Source organism: Rhinopithecus roxellana, chromosome 7, assembly GCF_007565055.1.
Source record: "Rhinopithecus roxellana isolate Shanxi Qingling chromosome 7, ASM756505v1, whole genome shotgun sequence".
NCBI classification, from domain to species: Eukaryota; Metazoa; Chordata; class Mammalia; order Primates; family Cercopithecidae; genus Rhinopithecus; species Rhinopithecus roxellana.
The window spans coordinates 134786263-134804402 of NC_044555.1; the positions used below are offsets into that span (position 1 = coordinate 134786263).

Below are 18140 nucleotides of genomic sequence, written 5' to 3' on the forward strand. Positions count from 1 at the left end.
GGCTTCTATGTGATTGTGTTCAACAAGCATATTTTCAGTGGGACCATTTCTATTACCGAGTGATTGAGCTCTGATTTACACATCAATTACCCACCTTCATGGAGATTTTCATGCTCCCCTAGCTGACATCAATGAAACATAACTGCGTAAACGCTTTATTTCATACCAGTTTTGGATAACTGAGACTGATAACTAATCATATCGAGAGACAATGTGCTATAATACACAAAACAATAAATATTTCCCTTTAAAAATCTCATCTATTCTTTATGAGTTAACCATTCACATGCTTACCTCAGTTGTCCATTTCTTGAAGGATCTTCCTGTCACTAGCTATCTCAAATGAAGTTAGGGTTTTACCCTAGAATACAAGCATTTGCAAAAGCCAAATTATCATTTTCCAGCTTCCCCAAGGAGCAGAAAATCTTATTGTTTTCCTTCCAGTGCTGTAGACCAATTTGCCAAATAGCTCTTGGACAATCCACTGGACTGAACTTGTCTGTATCTTTAATCTCTTGTTCACTCTTCCATGTTTGTCCCATGGTATCATCTTTAATACCACTTCATTCATGTGTACTTGAATTAGCTGAAATGTTCAAGTCCCAGCTGGAACAGAGCTGGCTGATTTTGTTTCCTACCCCAAGCCAACCTGAGAGTGTTCCTATGGCACTTTCCTCATAAACTTATAAAATGTGTTATTCTGTACTACAATTGTTTTGGAATGGATTTGCCTCTTCTTCTGGATTGTGAATTTCCCAAAAGTTTTATTAGGTCTTTTTTTTTTTCTGAGCACTAAACATGGTACCTGGCACGACGTAGGTATCCAGTAAGTGTTTGTTGATTAAATAGACAAATTAATGTATTAACTAATATTTTGTCAACATTTGTCACTGAACTTAGGTAGAAAAATATATTTGCCTGTCATTTGTTCATTCATTACGTTGAAAAATATTTATTTTGAGCTGAAGACTGAGCTTGGCATGTTTCCAGATAAATGGGAAGCAGAAATGCATTATTCCTCTCTAGTGACAGGTTCATTTAACACCCACAAGTTCTTTCAGACATAGCAGGAAAGGGGGGAAAGAAGAATGAGTTGGAAAGCCAAAGGAGAGTTGTGCTAGAGTAGTAGGGACAGGATTAGAATGGATCAAGTGCAATGTAGAGTGAAAAAGACAAGGTCTAGATGATCTGCACGCACTGTGAGGAGGCCTGGAGTTTTCATGGTGAACTGGCTCAGGAATGCAGTCTGTAGGTGCATGCATTTGGTAGTTTGAAATCAAGGTATTTGCAGGGTTGGTTCCTTGTGATGGGTTTTAGGAAGAATCTGCTAATTCTTCCTAATATCCCAGAAGTTTGAATGAAGTGTGATGTTTCTGGTAGTTTGTTGACAATATTTGGCATTCTTTGGCTTGCAGAATCATCACTGTGATCTCTGCCTTTACCTTCACATAGAGTTCTCGCTGTGTTTCTGTTTTCACATTTTCTCCTCTTATAAGGATGCCAGTCTTATAGGATTAGGGGCCCGCCCTAGTCCAGTATGACTTTATTTTTAACTAATTACATCTGAAATGACCCTGTTTCCAAATAATGTCATATTCTGAGGTACTGTGCATGAGAATCTCAACATAGGAATTGTGGGTTGATACATTTTGACTCACAACAGGGTTACCCTGATTCTTGTCAGGCACCTTGTTAGGGCAAGAGAGAGAAGTGTAACCTAGGGAAGAGTCACACCTATAGGTCCACATGAGAAAGCAAGCCTACGGTCATAAGAGTTTGCTGCTGCCCTACACTCATACTCAGGCCAGGGCTCTGCAGGAGTGCATGGTAGAAGGAGGCAGAGCCAAAAGGTTAAGCCTATAGGGGGTAGAATTTGCCTGGGCAAAAATTAGTGAGTGCAGGTGGATCAAAGGGTTTGTCGAGATGTGAAAACAGAGTCAGCTTAAAATTGTCAATTATAAACTGCTCCTTAAGGGCATTAATTTCCTTAGTTTAAAAGTAATTAAGAATACTATTTCTGAGAAAATATTGTTTTAAATTAAGTAGTTATTGAAATTGCCTTGCTTATAGCTAAATGAAAATAAAACACCTTTTAAAAGTGTCACTTATGAGAAGCCAGAAGGTTATATTAAGACTTTGACTTGGAAAAGAATTCCTGATATTTAATGGGCATAAAGAGGAAATACTTCAGGTAGCTTTTTCCTAATTTGAAAGACAGAGCTGTTCTGTGTAAGTTGGCTGCAGAAGCAACTGGTGTGGAGTTTGGGACGTGGCACATGGGATGAAGCCAGGACACATTGGGAGAGGACAAAGGCTTATCAAGAGCAGAGGGCCAAGCTAAGCCTTGGGCTACTGAGCAGGGCACTATACCTGCCTCACTAGGGCAGGCAGGCCTGAGGAAAGAGGAAGAGGAGGAGGTGAAGGGAGAGGAGAAGGAAGACCTCATTGATGACATCAACTGTGTACTCCTGAGCAGCACCACAGATTCCATAAATTGAACCTTGCCTCAAGCCAGAATTCAAATAAACCATGAAGTACTTTAGAGCCATCACAAGTATTCTAAGCTTGTCACTGCCTCTCTGCTTCCTTTCTCGTAAATCCGTGGGACCATTTCTGGTTGTGGAAAGCATCCTCCTGAAGTAAAGAATTAGATCTGGTAGCTCTTTAAAACTCAGCATTAGTATCAACTTTGATTAATTTAGATAGGGAATTATAAATGAGATTGGTTCAAGTTGACAGTAAAGAGTGAATGAAGAAATATTAGAAGAAACATGAAGAAACAGGAAATTTATAAAAAATTATTACCTCTGATTGGCAATGGGGAACAGGGTGGATGCTGACAAGGGTGGAAGTGGGAATGTTTTATATCAATTTGAATTTTATGTACAGTAGTTTAAATTTTTGATCCTATTCAAAAGTCATAAAATATAAATGAAAACATTTACTATATTCACTATCTGATTACATATTTGCTTGGTTTTTGACATCCATTCGAGGCTTCTACTAGTCTTCAGGAAGTATTTTTATAAGCTTCCAAGTCATGCAGTTGTTTGCAGCTCTCTTGGTTTGGCCAGGTTGAGTGTGAGGCACTTGTAAGGCATTGGTTTCTGTTACAAATGGGTCAATGAGCCATGTGAAATGATAGTGAAGCCTCATTTTTAATGAATAGGTCAGAACTAAAGTTATTTTAAAATGATTTTCTATAAAAATGAAAATCAGACATGTAATATAAGAGCATGTTATAAGAGCAGAAAAGAAACTCAGGAATCCTTAGATATCTATTGTGCAATAGAGCTGTAGTACGGTACGTGCATATGGAAGAGGACAAGGAAGTGCTTGACATGAGATTCAAGGAGATAAAGTCAGACATTCCATAGTTGTAAAGGGATAACTGACACATTCTGAGCTGCTTGGGAGAGAAGGGAAGTAACACTTGTTGAGGAGATAGCCACCCCTCTCAAGCAGTCAGGGATATTGGACCACATCTCTTAGCCAACAGTTATAGTGTATGAGGACAAAAGAATTTAATTTCACTGGAGAAGTTGCTTTTAGAGGACATTTAATTGGCATACAAAGTGGTTGATATGCTGAATACTGCTGCAGGCAGATGGGAATCTTTGGGTTGCTAGAGTCATGGTCATTCTATATAAAAGTGGTATTTCCATTAAAATGGAATTCCCTGAAAATGGAGTTTTAGTGAACTCTTACAACATTTTTGATAATCAATATCCATCTGAGTGTCTACCTGTGCTTGCTTTTCTGAGAATAGTGTAAACCATGCTCCAATAGCCCCTGAGAAGCCGAGATATTCTGAAGATAGTTAAGATTTTAGACATACCTTCTGGATCAATTGCACCGTGCATGTTGTGTGAGCAGAGCTTAAACATGTGGATGTGCCTCTCTGTGAATAGAGTGTCCTTCTCTTCTGTGAGTAAGACTAGAATCTTCTTTATGACCAAGAGGGTGGCCTCTGGATTCTGACAGCCCCAGCGGTTACTGTGTTTGTACCACTGACTAATTGTATGGTGTTGAGCATGTTAACCTCCCTGTGTCTCAGTTTCCTCATCCACAAAATGACGATGGTATACCACTTCAGGGTTTTTGTGAGGATTAAATAAGATAATGCTCATAAAAGTCCTGGAACAGTGGCTGGCATAAACAAGAAATCAACAGACAGTAACTATTAGTGTTATTGTTGTTCTGCACAAGTCTATTTTTGTAATAACTGCTTTCACCTTCAAGGCACTTTTCCCAACATATGCCAGCAATGTATATTTCTACGTAATAGAATACATTAGTTCCCTTAAAGTGTCTGGTCCTTGATTTTCCTTCATGAAATGAAGAGATAAATGATCTCTTCAGGTTAAGTTTTTCAGATTTTGATATGCACAAATGGGTCAAATAAAGAAATCTATCTATTAATATAAAGACCAGGAGTTATTTTCCATGTGATGCCTGGGATTCACACTGTGAGATCCTGATGCAGTTGGTGTAATGTATACCCTGAGCCTGGAGATTTATAAAATCTTCTCTGGATGATTCTGATGGGCAGCTAAAATTGTGAACCAAGTGATAGAAGAAATATTTAGAAACATTTAAAATTAAAAGTTATTATTTTAAATTTCAGGTCAATATTTGTGAATTACATTTTTGAATTGACCAACTTAGTGTTTCTGTCTCAAAGGTCATATCTGAGTCTGTACAGAAAAATTTGTAAAGGATATCTAATGAAATTAACTTAATCTGTTACTAGAAAGACTTTAGACTTCAACAACCATGAAATTTTGCTATGTTTTTACACAGTAAAGAGAGCTCAAAAGCTATAAAGAGATTTACATTTGCTTTTTCAGGGTGTCAGTCATCTCATCTGTTAAATGTGAGCGGTCATTAGTAGTTTACAGAAGCCTTTCTTGATAACTGTCATATTTAACCTTTACACTAACTGCATGTAGAGAAGACATAAGGTTTATTTTCATGTACAAAGGAGGAAACTGAGGCTTTAAATGTAAAGCAATTTATTAATGAACAAGAAACTGGTAAGTGAAAGAGACAGGGCCTGTCCCAGATCATCTAAATCTGGATGCTATCTTTTTTTGACACACTGTAAAATTCCTTAAAGCTTTCTACCTGGGAACAACAGAATCTGTTTCTTTGATTGGCATCAGGTTAGGTTTTTACTAGGTTTTTACCATTCCTGAGTATATTAAATTATCTTTGCAGCTTGAGTATTTTGTGTTTGTTAGAGAGATGACAATGTCTTCTTGAGTGTTTGGTAGGCCAGTCAAAATAATTTTGTCCAAAGCCTAATCACACACTTTTATTCAAAAAAGCAAATATGTTTTCCTTATGACATTTGCACTGGCCATTGCTTATTTGTGTACAGAAAGGTTATTTGTGTTCAGTTGGAGGATGCAGTGACTTAAAAACCTCTGACCTTAAGGAGGGAAAAGTCTAATGGGAGACTTAGAGAATCCTGGTTGAATCATTAGAAAAAAACAAGATTGAATCCTCTTAATGAGCACAGTATATCATAGGACCAGGAATATCCATACAGTGGAATATTATTTAACTATAAAAGGAAATGAAGTACTGACCCATGCTACAGTGTGGATGTACGTTGAAAACAGTATACTCAGTGAAAGAGGCCATGAACAAAAAACCACATCTTGCATAATTCCATGTATATGAAGTATCTAGAAGTGGCAAATTCATTCACAGAGAAAGTAGACTAGTGGTTGCTTAGGGCTGGGCTGGATGGTAGGATTGCACGAGTGGATGATACCTAAAAGTGTACAGATCCTCTTTTTGAGTTGAAAATATTCTAACATTATATCATGATGATGGTTTCAAGATTCTGTGAATATGCTAAAAACCACTGAATTGTACACTTTAAATGGGTGAAATTGTATGCTATATTAGTTATATCTCAATCGAGCTGTTATTAATGAAAAGAGAGGACTAGAAAAGAAGCAAAGCAGGGGATACAGAAACAAGGTAGGAGGGATGGCTCTTGGGGAATCTGCCTGACTTAATTGGAGGATGATTAGACAGGCTTTGCAGATGGGCTGAATCTTTGCTTCCATTTTCAGAAACGGAGGCAATGAGGTAATCCCAAGATGCTCCTACATTGAAATATTAAGCCTGTTTCTTCCAGGACGTCTGGACTATTGATGTCTACATAATTTTTAAAACCACAGATTTAAAGGAAAATAAAAAACAAATTGGAATGATCAGATGGGCAGGTGTCTAGAGCTAAAAACTTGTGTGTTTCTCACCTTTTCATTCTCTTCTTGATTATTTTTCATGAGAGATAGTGTTTGCAGGGAGATAGTACATTTGCTGAAGAGAGTGGTGGTATTCAGAGTTCCTCATGAGTCCTGCCATTAAATATGGCTGAGGAGGTTCTACTGGTTTTGAAAATTCCTTTCCAAGGCCGCTTACCTCCTATTCATTTGCACACCTCCAGATCAAAGGTTCTTGTGTTTTTACTCTATATATGTAAAATAATGATGGCCTGTTTTGAGCTGTTTTTATAGTTTTGAATTTAGCATTTTACATAATGTGGGTTAAGTTTGAAGGTATTGGATAGCAGAGATTTTCTTTTCTTAAGAAAAAAGTTATGTAGAGATTAGATGAGTGTCAAATTCAAAATAGGATTAGGTATAGAAAAAGTGTCACCTGACTCTCTGGAACATATAATATGGATAAATATCTACACATGCTATAGAAGGCAGGGATTCATTCAGAAGAACCACAAGAAGTGAGTGATAGCTTATGTTTGTCCTTTGGGTGGATTAAGTATGTATTTTTATGCTTTTGCAAAAATATTAGCCAAATAAAGGCGTTTAGTGTAGTTGGACTGGAAAACACGTGAGGCTGAATTATTTACCTTTATGTACACCACTACTACAGCAAATCATATGTTAGCAGTATTTTAAAACAAATTTATCATTTTAAAATATCAATTTTTTAAAGTTTCCCCAAGTGGCTTTGTAAAATAACCAAATTAGGTAAACAATGAGTATTAGGCTTCATGAAATATATGAACCAAATGGACTGAAACTGGTTTTAACTCTCCCTCGCCCAGCCTCTTCCCCACCGATGCAGTTAATTTTTACAATCCCTTTAGGGTCTGTACATTTTGATATAAGGAAACTAATGGTTTTTCTATACTCGAATCCAAATTAAATCCCTAAAGTTTTTCCCTACTGGCAATTTCTAATAAAAAGCAGTCCTAAGGAAAGGTGACCAATGGAGTGCATGTGAGACTCATCTTCATTCTGAAGTGTGATGGAAACACAGGAGGCAGAAGGGACAAACCATGTAGCTTGGGAATGTGAAAGCCTGAGTTCCAGCCTCCTAGTTCTCTGACAAACCCACTGTGAGGCCCATTACCTTACCTTAGTTCTATTTCCTCATCTGTAAAATGAGGGCACTGCAACTAGATGATTGCTAAACTCTCTTCCTGTTTTAAACAGTCTCTGTTGTAAAAGACTAGCCTGTATTGTCAGCCTGCGTGGGCTACCACTGTGCGCTAATGAAGAGGGCGTAATTGAACTTTCTGGATCTCAGGGAATCTACATGTGCCCTGCATTTTATTGTCCCACCAATGTACCTGAGGTTTTTAATGAGCAAAATGAGAGTTATCTACATACAAGATAAGGTTCAAGTGTCTGAGAGAAGGAGAAGGCTAGGAGAAGATATTACTTGAACTTGAAGATGGAAGAAGCAGATTCAGATTTTCCTTTGCCACTAGCTTGATGACGGCTTGAGACAGCTGCCTCTGTTCGTTTTGGGAGGGCCTTAGTTTCCTCTTTTGTAAATGAGGGCAGTTCCTCTGTTTGTGGTGGCCTGGGAAGCACACGGGTGGGTGAAATCACAGCTAATATAAAAAACCTGGGCCGGGTGCAGTGGCTCATGCCTGTAATCCCAGCACTCTGGGAGGCCGAGACGGGTGGATCACCTGAGGTCAGGAGTTCAAGGCCAGCCTGGCCAACATGGCAAAACCCCGCCTCTACTCAAAATACAAAAAATTAGCCGGGTATGGTGGCTGGTGCCTGTAATCCCAGCTACTTTGGAGGCTGAGGCAGGAGAATCGCTTGAACCTGGGAGGCGGATGTTGCAATGAGCCGAGATTGCGCCATTGTACTCCAGCCTGGTTGAGAAGAGGGAAAACTCCATCTAAAAAAAAAAAAAAGAAAGAAAGAAAGAAAAAAAATCCTGTGATAGAAGCTTCTCACCATCATGCCTTCCACCAGGGAGATTAACAAAGTAGTTACATGGGACTTATTCTTCTTTCTGACCTTTTCCAGTCAGCTAGTGTGGATATCAGTGAAATAGGGATTCCAAAAAGGTAACCTGGAGAGAGATAAACCTAAAACCTTTGGTTAATTCATAGTAAATTTGATTTTGAGTGGTCAGTTTTTGTGTTATCATAATGTGACCGATTTTATTATATCCAGGAGAAAAATGTTGGAAAAATATCCTAACTTGCTAAGTGTGGTGAATCCTTGAGTTGAGCTTTTTGGCTTAACTTCTCAGTATGAACATGGGTTTTCATGCTGATTGATAGGATCAATTCGTCCTGTCTTCATCACTGAGAAGAAACTTGAGTTGTTCATGCCAATGATATGATGATTAATTCAGGTTTTTGGCTTGAGCATTTCTCTGTGGGCTATGGAGCTCTTTTCCTTTGGAAAGCAGGCCTGGGTGCGTAAAGATATATCGAATTATCAGGGGACAGACATATACTTTCCTGTAGCCTCTACAGGGCTCACAGGTTCAAGCACAACCTGCCTGAATCATAAGAAATTTAATTGAGTAGATAAAGAGGTCCTCATAATTATAAACTGCAGTAGGTATAACAAGCGGCTAAATACATAGCTGTGGTTTTAATTAGCTGGTGCTTCAAATTAGTAATGTTGGTTTCAGTCAGAAATCAGTGACATTATCAACTGAAAGCCTCATCACCATGTAGTTCATTACTCATTAGACCTCACTGTGTGAAGCCTTCAATACAACGCCATGCTGAGCAAGAAAGGAAAAAGTTGGAGATATTTGGTTGCCTTCCAAGAGCAGTGGAGCTCTGTGGAGATTAAATTCATTCTCGCCAGAGATATGAGAATTAACTGTTCTTTGTTGGATGTGTTAAAAAATGCAGCAGGCAGTTTTGCTTGCAACGGATAACACCCGCGTGCACACTCAATCTGCTATTCAAATTTGTGTCTGGAATTTGGTAGCTAATGAACTGATGCAAAATGCAGCCAAGAGCCTCGTAACAAATCAAAGCCAGGGCCAAAGCACCGAAAGTGCCCTTACTGCTGGTCGTTTGAAAGGTTGTCATGCAAGTTGAAGCATGTTTCCTTTTCTTCTTCTTCTTTCTTTTTCCTTCAGGGTTTTAATTATATCTTTCCCTTGGAGGAGAAGGAAAGTAGTTTGCGAAGCCAAGAGACCAAAGCACTTCAGTTCTCTTCATGGGGGAATTAAATGTGATCTATGGGCCTGTCATTCTGAGCTGTCAGGTGCACAAAATGAACAGATAGCTAGAAAACTGACATCCTGCTTGCATTACTCAGAATGAAAAGACTTTGGTTCTTGTTTGTGTGTCGATACTAATCTGCTATGGAAAGCAGAGAAATTAAGTGTCCTTCTCCTTTGCAACAACTCCACCCTCACTAAATATTGCTTTAACTTGTTACTGTACCCCCACCCTAACACCCAATCTTTCTTACATTTGGACAAATTTATGGGATTGGATTACACACAGCCAATGTATGGTGTTGAGATACAGTCACAAACGCCACACTTAACGGACCGAAGATGTTACTGTGCCTGATTAGTTACATGTCAGTCTCAAACATGGACACATTGAGACACACAGCAATTGTTTGGGATTCTGAGTTCAACTTGTGAATGGAAATGAAAGATGATGCTAGGAAATCTAATACCTGTGGAGGGTATCTGAGACTACAAGTGATAGGCTGCCTTCCAGTATCTGGACTTGACATCTTCCTTGACCAGGCGAGGCCTAGATGTGGGCCCTGGCTTTGGGTAGGACTCTGAAGGTTTTGTTTGCTTTGCTCAGACAGTGATAACATTTGTTGAATATACTCATGAATGGTCCAGTGAGCTTTAATGTATCTGACGTTGTTTGTATTATGAAAGTGTAATGTGCATTTAAACATCCTATAAATGTTGTCACTGTTTTTTAATGGAGAAATGAGTGTTCTTTATCCAGGAGATGAAGTTATCAAAGTCACTTTGAATTTGACCTCAAGGATTCTTGTGAAGAAAAGTGGATGATTAAGTGTAGTGGCATTGTACACTCCATGTTTATCAACATCTAGTTAAGCTGCACAGATAGTTTATGTTCTAGGTTCTTACTTTGTAAATTAAATTTATGATACTTTGAGCAAACTAGCCTACCAATGACAGATATTAAGGTTTCGGATATAGTCAAAGCCTGTCAACTGTACTCTTATATCAGTAGATCTCTTGTAATTCCTTTAGCTATTATGTTCATTTGCATGTCAATTATCTAATTAAGTCTTAACATGGGAATATTAACATGGGGAAGGAAACCAACATTTATCCAACACCTGCTAGGCATTTTATGTACATTTATGTAATTTAAATTTGCCCAGTGTATATGTACTCACGTTGGGTAAGGTTAACATCAAAAGCATGAAAAAAACCCAATGAATAAAATAAAATACACTGCTACGAGACTTACAATTATGGTTTAATTTGCAGTCTTGCATGATGAAGAAAATAATTGTTTTCTTAGTAAGAAAGCATTCCATTCCATAATACCAAAAGGCCTGGAATATGTCTTAAATGTTGTTTAGGAGCTTTTGATCCTCCAATGGGAAAGCCTGAAATGTGATGAGAGTCACAGTTAGTCTTTGTAAAACATTTGTTCATTGAGGTCATTAAAGACTTTTGACACCTCCTTTTCTTCATCCACAGCTAGTCATTTGTTATTCAAGTCAGACCCCCTTTTTTTTGTGAAGAGTTTCTCAAAAAGGCTTCCATTCACCTTTGAAGAAAACTATGAGAAGACCAATACCACAACAACCAAACAAAAAGAAGTGTAGGTGATTTGGTTATTTATTTTTCTGTGGACTTCCGAAAATGTCCTTAAATTCTCCTGTGAGTTCACTTTGGCTATGGGCTCAGGACAGAATTCCAGTTTATCTGCAGCTCCATACTTTGATAATTCTTTTCTCTTAGGACTTTGTGACATCTGTGGATTCTGAGCCCTAGGTAGTTGGCAACACAATGTAACTTTAATTTAGTACCTTTCTGCACTGTGGACTGACTTTTGGGGAGTATGTAATTACTTATAATAATCAAACAAGGACAAGGGAAGAGAATTTTGCTTTACTTGCTTGTCATGAATGTAATTTCAGATAAGCAAGTTTTTGTTTTCATCTTTATTCTGAAGAGCTGGTCAGGATCTTAAACTCAATAGGTGTAATGAAAAGGATTATCTGCTCTCTATGCAGTGTCAACTTGGGCAGCAAGTTGACTTGAAATTTTTTTTTATTATTGACAACAACAAAAATTTAAATGACTCGCATGATTAATTAATCTTTTTCTCTTTTTGTCTTTTCCTTTTCATATCAGTCACTATGAACAAGACCGTAGTGCACTTAAAAAAAGGGAATGGGAACGGAGGAATCAAGAAGTCCAGCAAGAAGACGATCTCTTTTCTTCAGGCTTTGATCTTTTTGGGGAGCCATACAAGGTAGCTGAATATGTATGTATTTTTTCTTTCTGGAAAATGGTTGCTTGTTACATTTTCGAACTCACTAATCAACATTTGATTTATGTTTAAAGCACCCAACTCATTTCCAGGAGAATATATTTTACAAGTGAAATTTGTACATACACTGTATTTGAGGCAACTGCAAGTTTCTGATGAAGTCTTCAGAAACAAATTTCATCTTCTTTTGGGAGCACAGTAGGATTGAAGAGATACTTGTGAGACTTCCTGTTTCCAATGAGCCCCTCTCTGCCCAACACTTCTTACAGCAAGGAATGCCCCCTTGACACTTTCTATCTACTGCTGTGATTTTCAGTAGGCAGTGCCTGAAGACTTCATCAGAATGTCAATAGAGATATCTGTTTCTTTTCCCAGTCAGTGTCATCCATTGCAAGGCCACTGTTTTTCTTTTCCATTTTAGGTTGTTAGCAGCTCTTCAGTGGTTTGAGTGCTCTTTGAAAATCATTGTTCCAGAATAAAGGAAAAAAGCCAATCATTTTTTCTGATGGTTAATAATCATGGGTTAGAAGATTGTCTCAACCAGAGGGGGGTAGTATAGTTAAGTTGAATTTCTAGTGGTAGTCTGGCTAGTGTGTAGCTCCAATAATCATCAAACTGCTGTGTCTACAAGTGTTGATTTTACAGTGACTGCTTCTAAACTTTCTATTTGGGGTAGAGATGAGAGGCGACTGGGAAGAGATTATGATGGAAGAATCTTATTGAATTGCTGGCAGCTGGTTGGTTTTTATTGAAATGTAGTATCAGTGTAATTTTCTGTAATAAAACAAAAATGATGTAAGAAATACAACAATAGAGAAAATTTTCAAGAGCTGTGATTTTAGAAGAGTACCCTTTAAGGGACAGTGACTTCTGGAAAAGGAAAGTTTTTAAGGAAGACAGCATAGGCCCAAATACTACTTTGGGGTAGAGAGTAAGCTATTTGTATTGGTGACTGGTGAGACTAGGGTCTTGTTACCTTGTTCAAAGCAACTAGGCAACTCTTGATTGAGACATTGCAGGAACTTTCAAGTTTGGTAAGCCTGATGAAGAAACTTAGGTCACCTAAGCTATTGGTTTTCAATCTGTCAGTAATAGTATGATCCATAAAAAAGCAGTGTTCCCATATCAACAGGTTAATTTTTATACTACTTTGAAGGTATATATTTAGATATATAATTGGTTTAACGAAAATTTATGAAGGCCTACTATGTACTAGTCACTGCCTTACACCAGTGTACAAAGAGGAATAGCATAGTCTGTGTTTTCAAGGAGTTCCTAGTCGAGTGGCAGAGATCATTTGAACCAGTGATGGCATGCCTGCATGGTGACAGAGAGATAGCAAGGGAAAGATCAGTGAAGACTTTGTACTCAAACTCATTATAAAGAGTTTGAACATAATTTTTTACATGATAAAAATCATTACAAATATTTAAATCATGGTATGGCCAGGACAAATGAACAGTTTAGAATGATGTTGGGCAGTGTGGACCATGGGTTGCAGGGAGGGGATACTAAGGAAAGATAAAGAAGCTATTGTAATTGATGAGGGGAGCTTATATCAGGAATGATTTAAGGTAGAGTAAGGAAGTTGAAATTATGGAATTGGGTGTCTAATTGCATGTGGGGAGTATGGAATAAGAATTAATGGTTCCCAAGTTTTTTATTTGAGAGGGTGGTGGTATCATGAACAAGTTGTTCAGGAGGAGAACATGGTTGGTGCTTGTAGAGAAGAAATAACTAATTTAGTTTTGAGCGTGTTGGCTTTGAGATGCTAGAGAGGTATCAGGAGAGAGCTATCCAGAAGGCTTGGATATATAGGTCTGAAACTCATGGGAGTGGTCAAGAGAGAAGTTTAGCTGTTATTGTCTTATAAGTGTCAGTGGAAGCTGTGAGAATGCCTACCATCACTGAAGAGATTATGGAGTAAAAAGGAGGACAAACAATTCTTGGGAGTAGCACCATTTAAGGGGTAAAAGAGGTGGTGAAAGCAGAGGCCAGGAAAGGAAACTCCAAAGGAATGATCAGAGTGGTAGGAAGAGAACTAGGAAAGACACATTTAATAGAAACCTAGGGAACTAAGGATTTTGTAGTGGAAGGATTTGCTGTGCCTCAGAGAGGTCAGGAAAGGTAAGAACTTTAAAGTGGCTGTTTGGATTTATCAGTTAAGGAGTAATGGTGACCTTAGGGAGAGTTGTTTTATTTGTTGATGACAATGGTCACTGTGGGATGCCAAGCCGCCAGGGGTTGGAGAATAAATGGGAAGTGGTTAAGTAAAGAAAGTGAGACGTCAATGTAGATATGATCTTGCAGAAATGTTTTACATGGAGGAAAAAAGAAAGAAAGATACATTAGAAAGTAAAGGGAGGAATGATATAAAGGGAAGCTTTTTAGAAAAATGAGATAAACGTGCATATGTTTAGAGATTGATGGGAAGCAAATAACTTCAATGGAGAAAGAGAAGGTGGAAGATACAGGAGAGAAGGGTGAAGCTAAGTGGAGAAAGGTCCCAGAGGAGATTAAAAATAATACAAGATGGAGAGCAATTGAGGAATAATGAGCTATGGGGTGGAAGGTGGGAATAGAACATTAGAATGAGAACAAAGCAGGAGAGGGGAAGGAAGATTGGGGAAGTGCAAGAAATCAGGGCTTCCATTTTCTGCAGAAAATGGAGGAGAGGTCAAAACATGATAAGTGTCTTATCCTTTCTCAAGGTGAAGAAGGAACAAGGAGATAAGTTTTACATGTTATCTTTGGATGGGTTAGAAAAATGAGCTTTACTCAAAAGTTTATTCTTAAAATCCAACATCCACACTATCGTCAACACTATAATGAGGTGAAGAACTCTTGATTTATTCTCCCTTCATAATTTTAAGTCACGATGAATTGATGGTCTTGTACCTTTAAGGTAAATGCCATCTTTTCACAAGGCCTGTTATATAGATCCATTTTTTAAATGTTAGCAGTGTATTTTTGAGTAGGCAGTTGAAAAAATCTGTTATCAACATTTTCAGAAGTTTCAAAAGCCATCTGTCTTGATATTACAAGGGTACATCAAGTAGAGACATAGATGGGAACATTTAGTATAGTGTGGGGCAGGGCATATTGTGTGATTAGTAGCTTGTTACCTTTGTGCTTCCTGATGAGGAAAAACATTTGTTATTTTTTTTCTTTTTTTTTTTTTTTTTTTTTTCTGAGACGGAGTCTCACTCTGTCACCCAGTCTGGAGTGCAGTGGTGCGATCTTGACCCACTGCAGCCTCCACCTCCCAGGTTCAAGTTATTCTCCTGCCTCAGCCTCCCAAGTAGCTGGGATTACAGGTGCATAGCACCATGCCCAGCTAATTTTTGTATTCTTAGTAGAGATGGGGTTTCACCATGTTGGCAAGGCTGGCCTCAAACTCTTGGCCTCAGGTGATTGCTCACCTTGACCTCCCAAAGTGCTGAGATTACAGGCGTGAGCCACCACGCCTAGCCAAAACCTTTGTTCTTAAGTCAAAACTGTGAAGAAAAAGAATAATGCTAGTGATTGTTGACCTAATAATTATTTTTCTTTCACCCTTGCTTTGATGATTGGTTGTCATCTTGAGCTGTGTCCACATTCAGGGTTCCCTGGGACAGGACTGAGGAGTAACAGAATACTAGAACTGATGTTGCACCTCCATAAGGCTCCCCAGACCAGGACTGGGCTGGATACCCTTGGAGTATCTGGACATGCCAATGATCATGGGAGTCCTAGAGCTGACCCATGGTCCACCGGTAGAAACGAGGACATACCACAGCTCTTCCCTAAGGTGGCAGCGGGAGGACTTATCAAATTTAGAATAAACATTCCTGATGGTGGGTCAAGACTTTCAGGAAAGTTCTTGCTACCCTGAAGCCTAAAACAAGGTCCAGTTACCTGTCCAATAGCGCCAGTGGTTCATAAACTAGCCAATATGAACACTGATCTCTAGGACCTATTATCCTTTCTTGGCAGAAAGATAAATGGTGATCTCTCACGTTCCTGGCTAATTTCTTTCCCTTCTTTTCTTTGCCTCTACCACTGCTAGAATGGAGAGAATGTTGACCGCCCCTAGATTTGGTTAGTGATAGGGAACTTCTCTCTTGGGCTGCTTTTGTAGCATATGATTTTCAAATTGGAGTTTGTGTTATGCTATTGAGAAGGATGTCTTCAAATGTTCCTGAAAAACATGAAGCCATTTGACTTGTCTAGGTTAGTGCACTAAGTCTGGTAAGGAACTGGCATGTAACAAGTGCATGCCAGCTTACTGTGTGCTAGGCACTGTGCTAGAGTTTTATGTGTGTGCTCATTTAGACCTTATAACAACTGGGGTGTGCAATTTTCCCATGTTTTCCATGAGGAATTTTAACTCAGAGAAGTGAGATGGCTTCTTTGCATTTTCATATCCTTATACATGGAGAATTTAGACTTTGCATCCAGTTCTGTATGATTCCATATCTGTAACAGGAAGTTATTTATCCTCTGACGGGAAGTCAGAAGACTTGATCAGCTTACCTGCTGGGTGACAGTGGAGAAGAAACTCCCTTTCTCTGATCCATAGGTTTTCTTTTTCCTTTCTGGATTGAATCATAGTAATTAATAAGAATAGTAACATTCTATGACTCTTCATAGCCCAATAGGAATGAGGAAACTGAGGTGCAGAGAGGATTATTAAGTGGCTTACCCAAGGTCATTTGTGTTGGGGCACATAGAGGTAGAGGCCAGATGGAGGCCAGACCTACTCTGCTGACTCACATGGTTGTTTTAGGGATCAAATGAAATAATGTGGGAAAACTTGCTTTGAAATCTGTAAGGTGCTATACAAATTCAGGTATTATCGTTATTATAATTAGAGTAAAGAAGGAAATAGAAACTTAGAGCTTAGAGAGATTAACTGCAAAAATACTAGAATTCGAAAAAAATGAATTACTAAATCACATGTTGGCCACAATAAAATAAAAGAAAACAATGAGCTTCAAAACTTAAATTATTTTGCTACTTGTATTAAAAAGAAATACTATGGTACAATAGCCTCCTAGCACATTAGTCTTGCATGCAATGAAATTATACTACTGATTTGTAGATAGCATTAGAAACAAACTGAGGGAAGTTTGCATTTCCTGAAGTAATGAGAGGCAAAAAAGCTTAAATGAAGGAATGCTGTTAGTCATGAGCCACAAACCAGACATGTAATTTATGCCTGAAAATACTTGGAAAATACATTTCCTGATGATAGAGAAATTGTGATTACTTAGAAAATAAAGGCTGCACAGGTTACCTTTAAAGAATCAACCAATTATCTAGACTGGTAAGTAAAGAATTGGATAATTGAAAGAAGCATATAATTGATTAAAATGGCTGAATTTCATTTTTGTCACGTTTATAATGTTCAATCAAGATTATCAAGAATATTTTGCTCCTTAATAGGATTACTAAGACTCAGGAGGGTGAAAAAGAACATTTAATATGAATCAGAAGTTGCTATGGTGTATAATGAGAGTACATTGTATAGGTGTGTATAAATGTTTTTCGGGTCTCATTGGGTTTTCTATCCAGTGGTTCTCATATCTCCATCTTGAGAAATTTAAAAACTGATTGACAGTTACCCACCTCCAGTGGTGGGAAGGTGGAGTGCTTACTCTGACGACCTGGACTGGACTGCTAATTATGTGCCAATTGTTGAATGGTGAACTTCTTGAGGCTCTGTGTCCATGTGTTCTCTGTGTATAACCCTGCCTCAGGAGGGTCCCAAATTTACCAGTGTCTGTCTTAAGAACTACTACAATAATTCCTACGTGTAGCCACAGAACATCTGTTATGCAAACCATATGGATCTTCCTTCAATCAGCAACTCAGAAAGCATCACCTGTGAACTCAACCTTGAACTGTGTGCTATACATTTCCTGGCACATGTCCTTCTGAGACAATTGCTCTATGAGGAAACTAGTCTAAGGGAGATGACATCCCTCATTTCTCCAGGTTATCACAGCTTCACTCCTGTGTCATTAGTGTGCAAGAAAGCTGCACGCCTGGATTGTATTAGCCTAGACCTCTAAGTCCACATACAGACATGCTTTCACTGAGTTAGTCATCTTAAGAAAAAGCCACATGAAGATATATTTGCATCATCTTGGAAAATGAGGCCCCAAAAATTGTTTCATTGCTCAACTGTTCTTCTAAACATATCAATGAGAGGAATTCCTTTTCACATTTTATTATCAGACAACCATTTGTCTCGTTTAATGAATTAGGATATGCTTCTTTCGATCAAAGATAATTCTGTAACCTATGAGCTTTTCCTTTTTGCCTTAGCTACCAGGAAACTCAAAGTTCAATTTAATGTTCAATTGTAGTAACCAAGTTAGCCTGATTT

The 18140-nt window shown here is 38.3% G+C and overlaps 1 protein-coding gene across 5 annotated transcripts in view; it reads left to right on the top strand.

The window, feature by feature from the left end:
- Positions 1 to 18140, top strand: part of AFF2 (AF4/FMR2 family member 2) — a 518440-nt gene that overhangs the window by 143851 nt on the left and 356449 nt on the right. For 3 of the 5 annotated variants that reach the window (XM_030933765.1, XM_030933767.1, XM_030933768.1), the window contains exon 2: positions 11629 to 11749. In XM_030933765.1, the coding sequence (XP_030789625.1) occupies positions 11629 to 11749 (121 nt within the window). Of the gene's footprint in view, positions 1 to 11628; positions 11762 to 18140 lie in introns of all 5 variants that reach the window. The other 2 variants (XM_030933764.1, XM_030933766.1) reach the window with 1 other exon arrangement.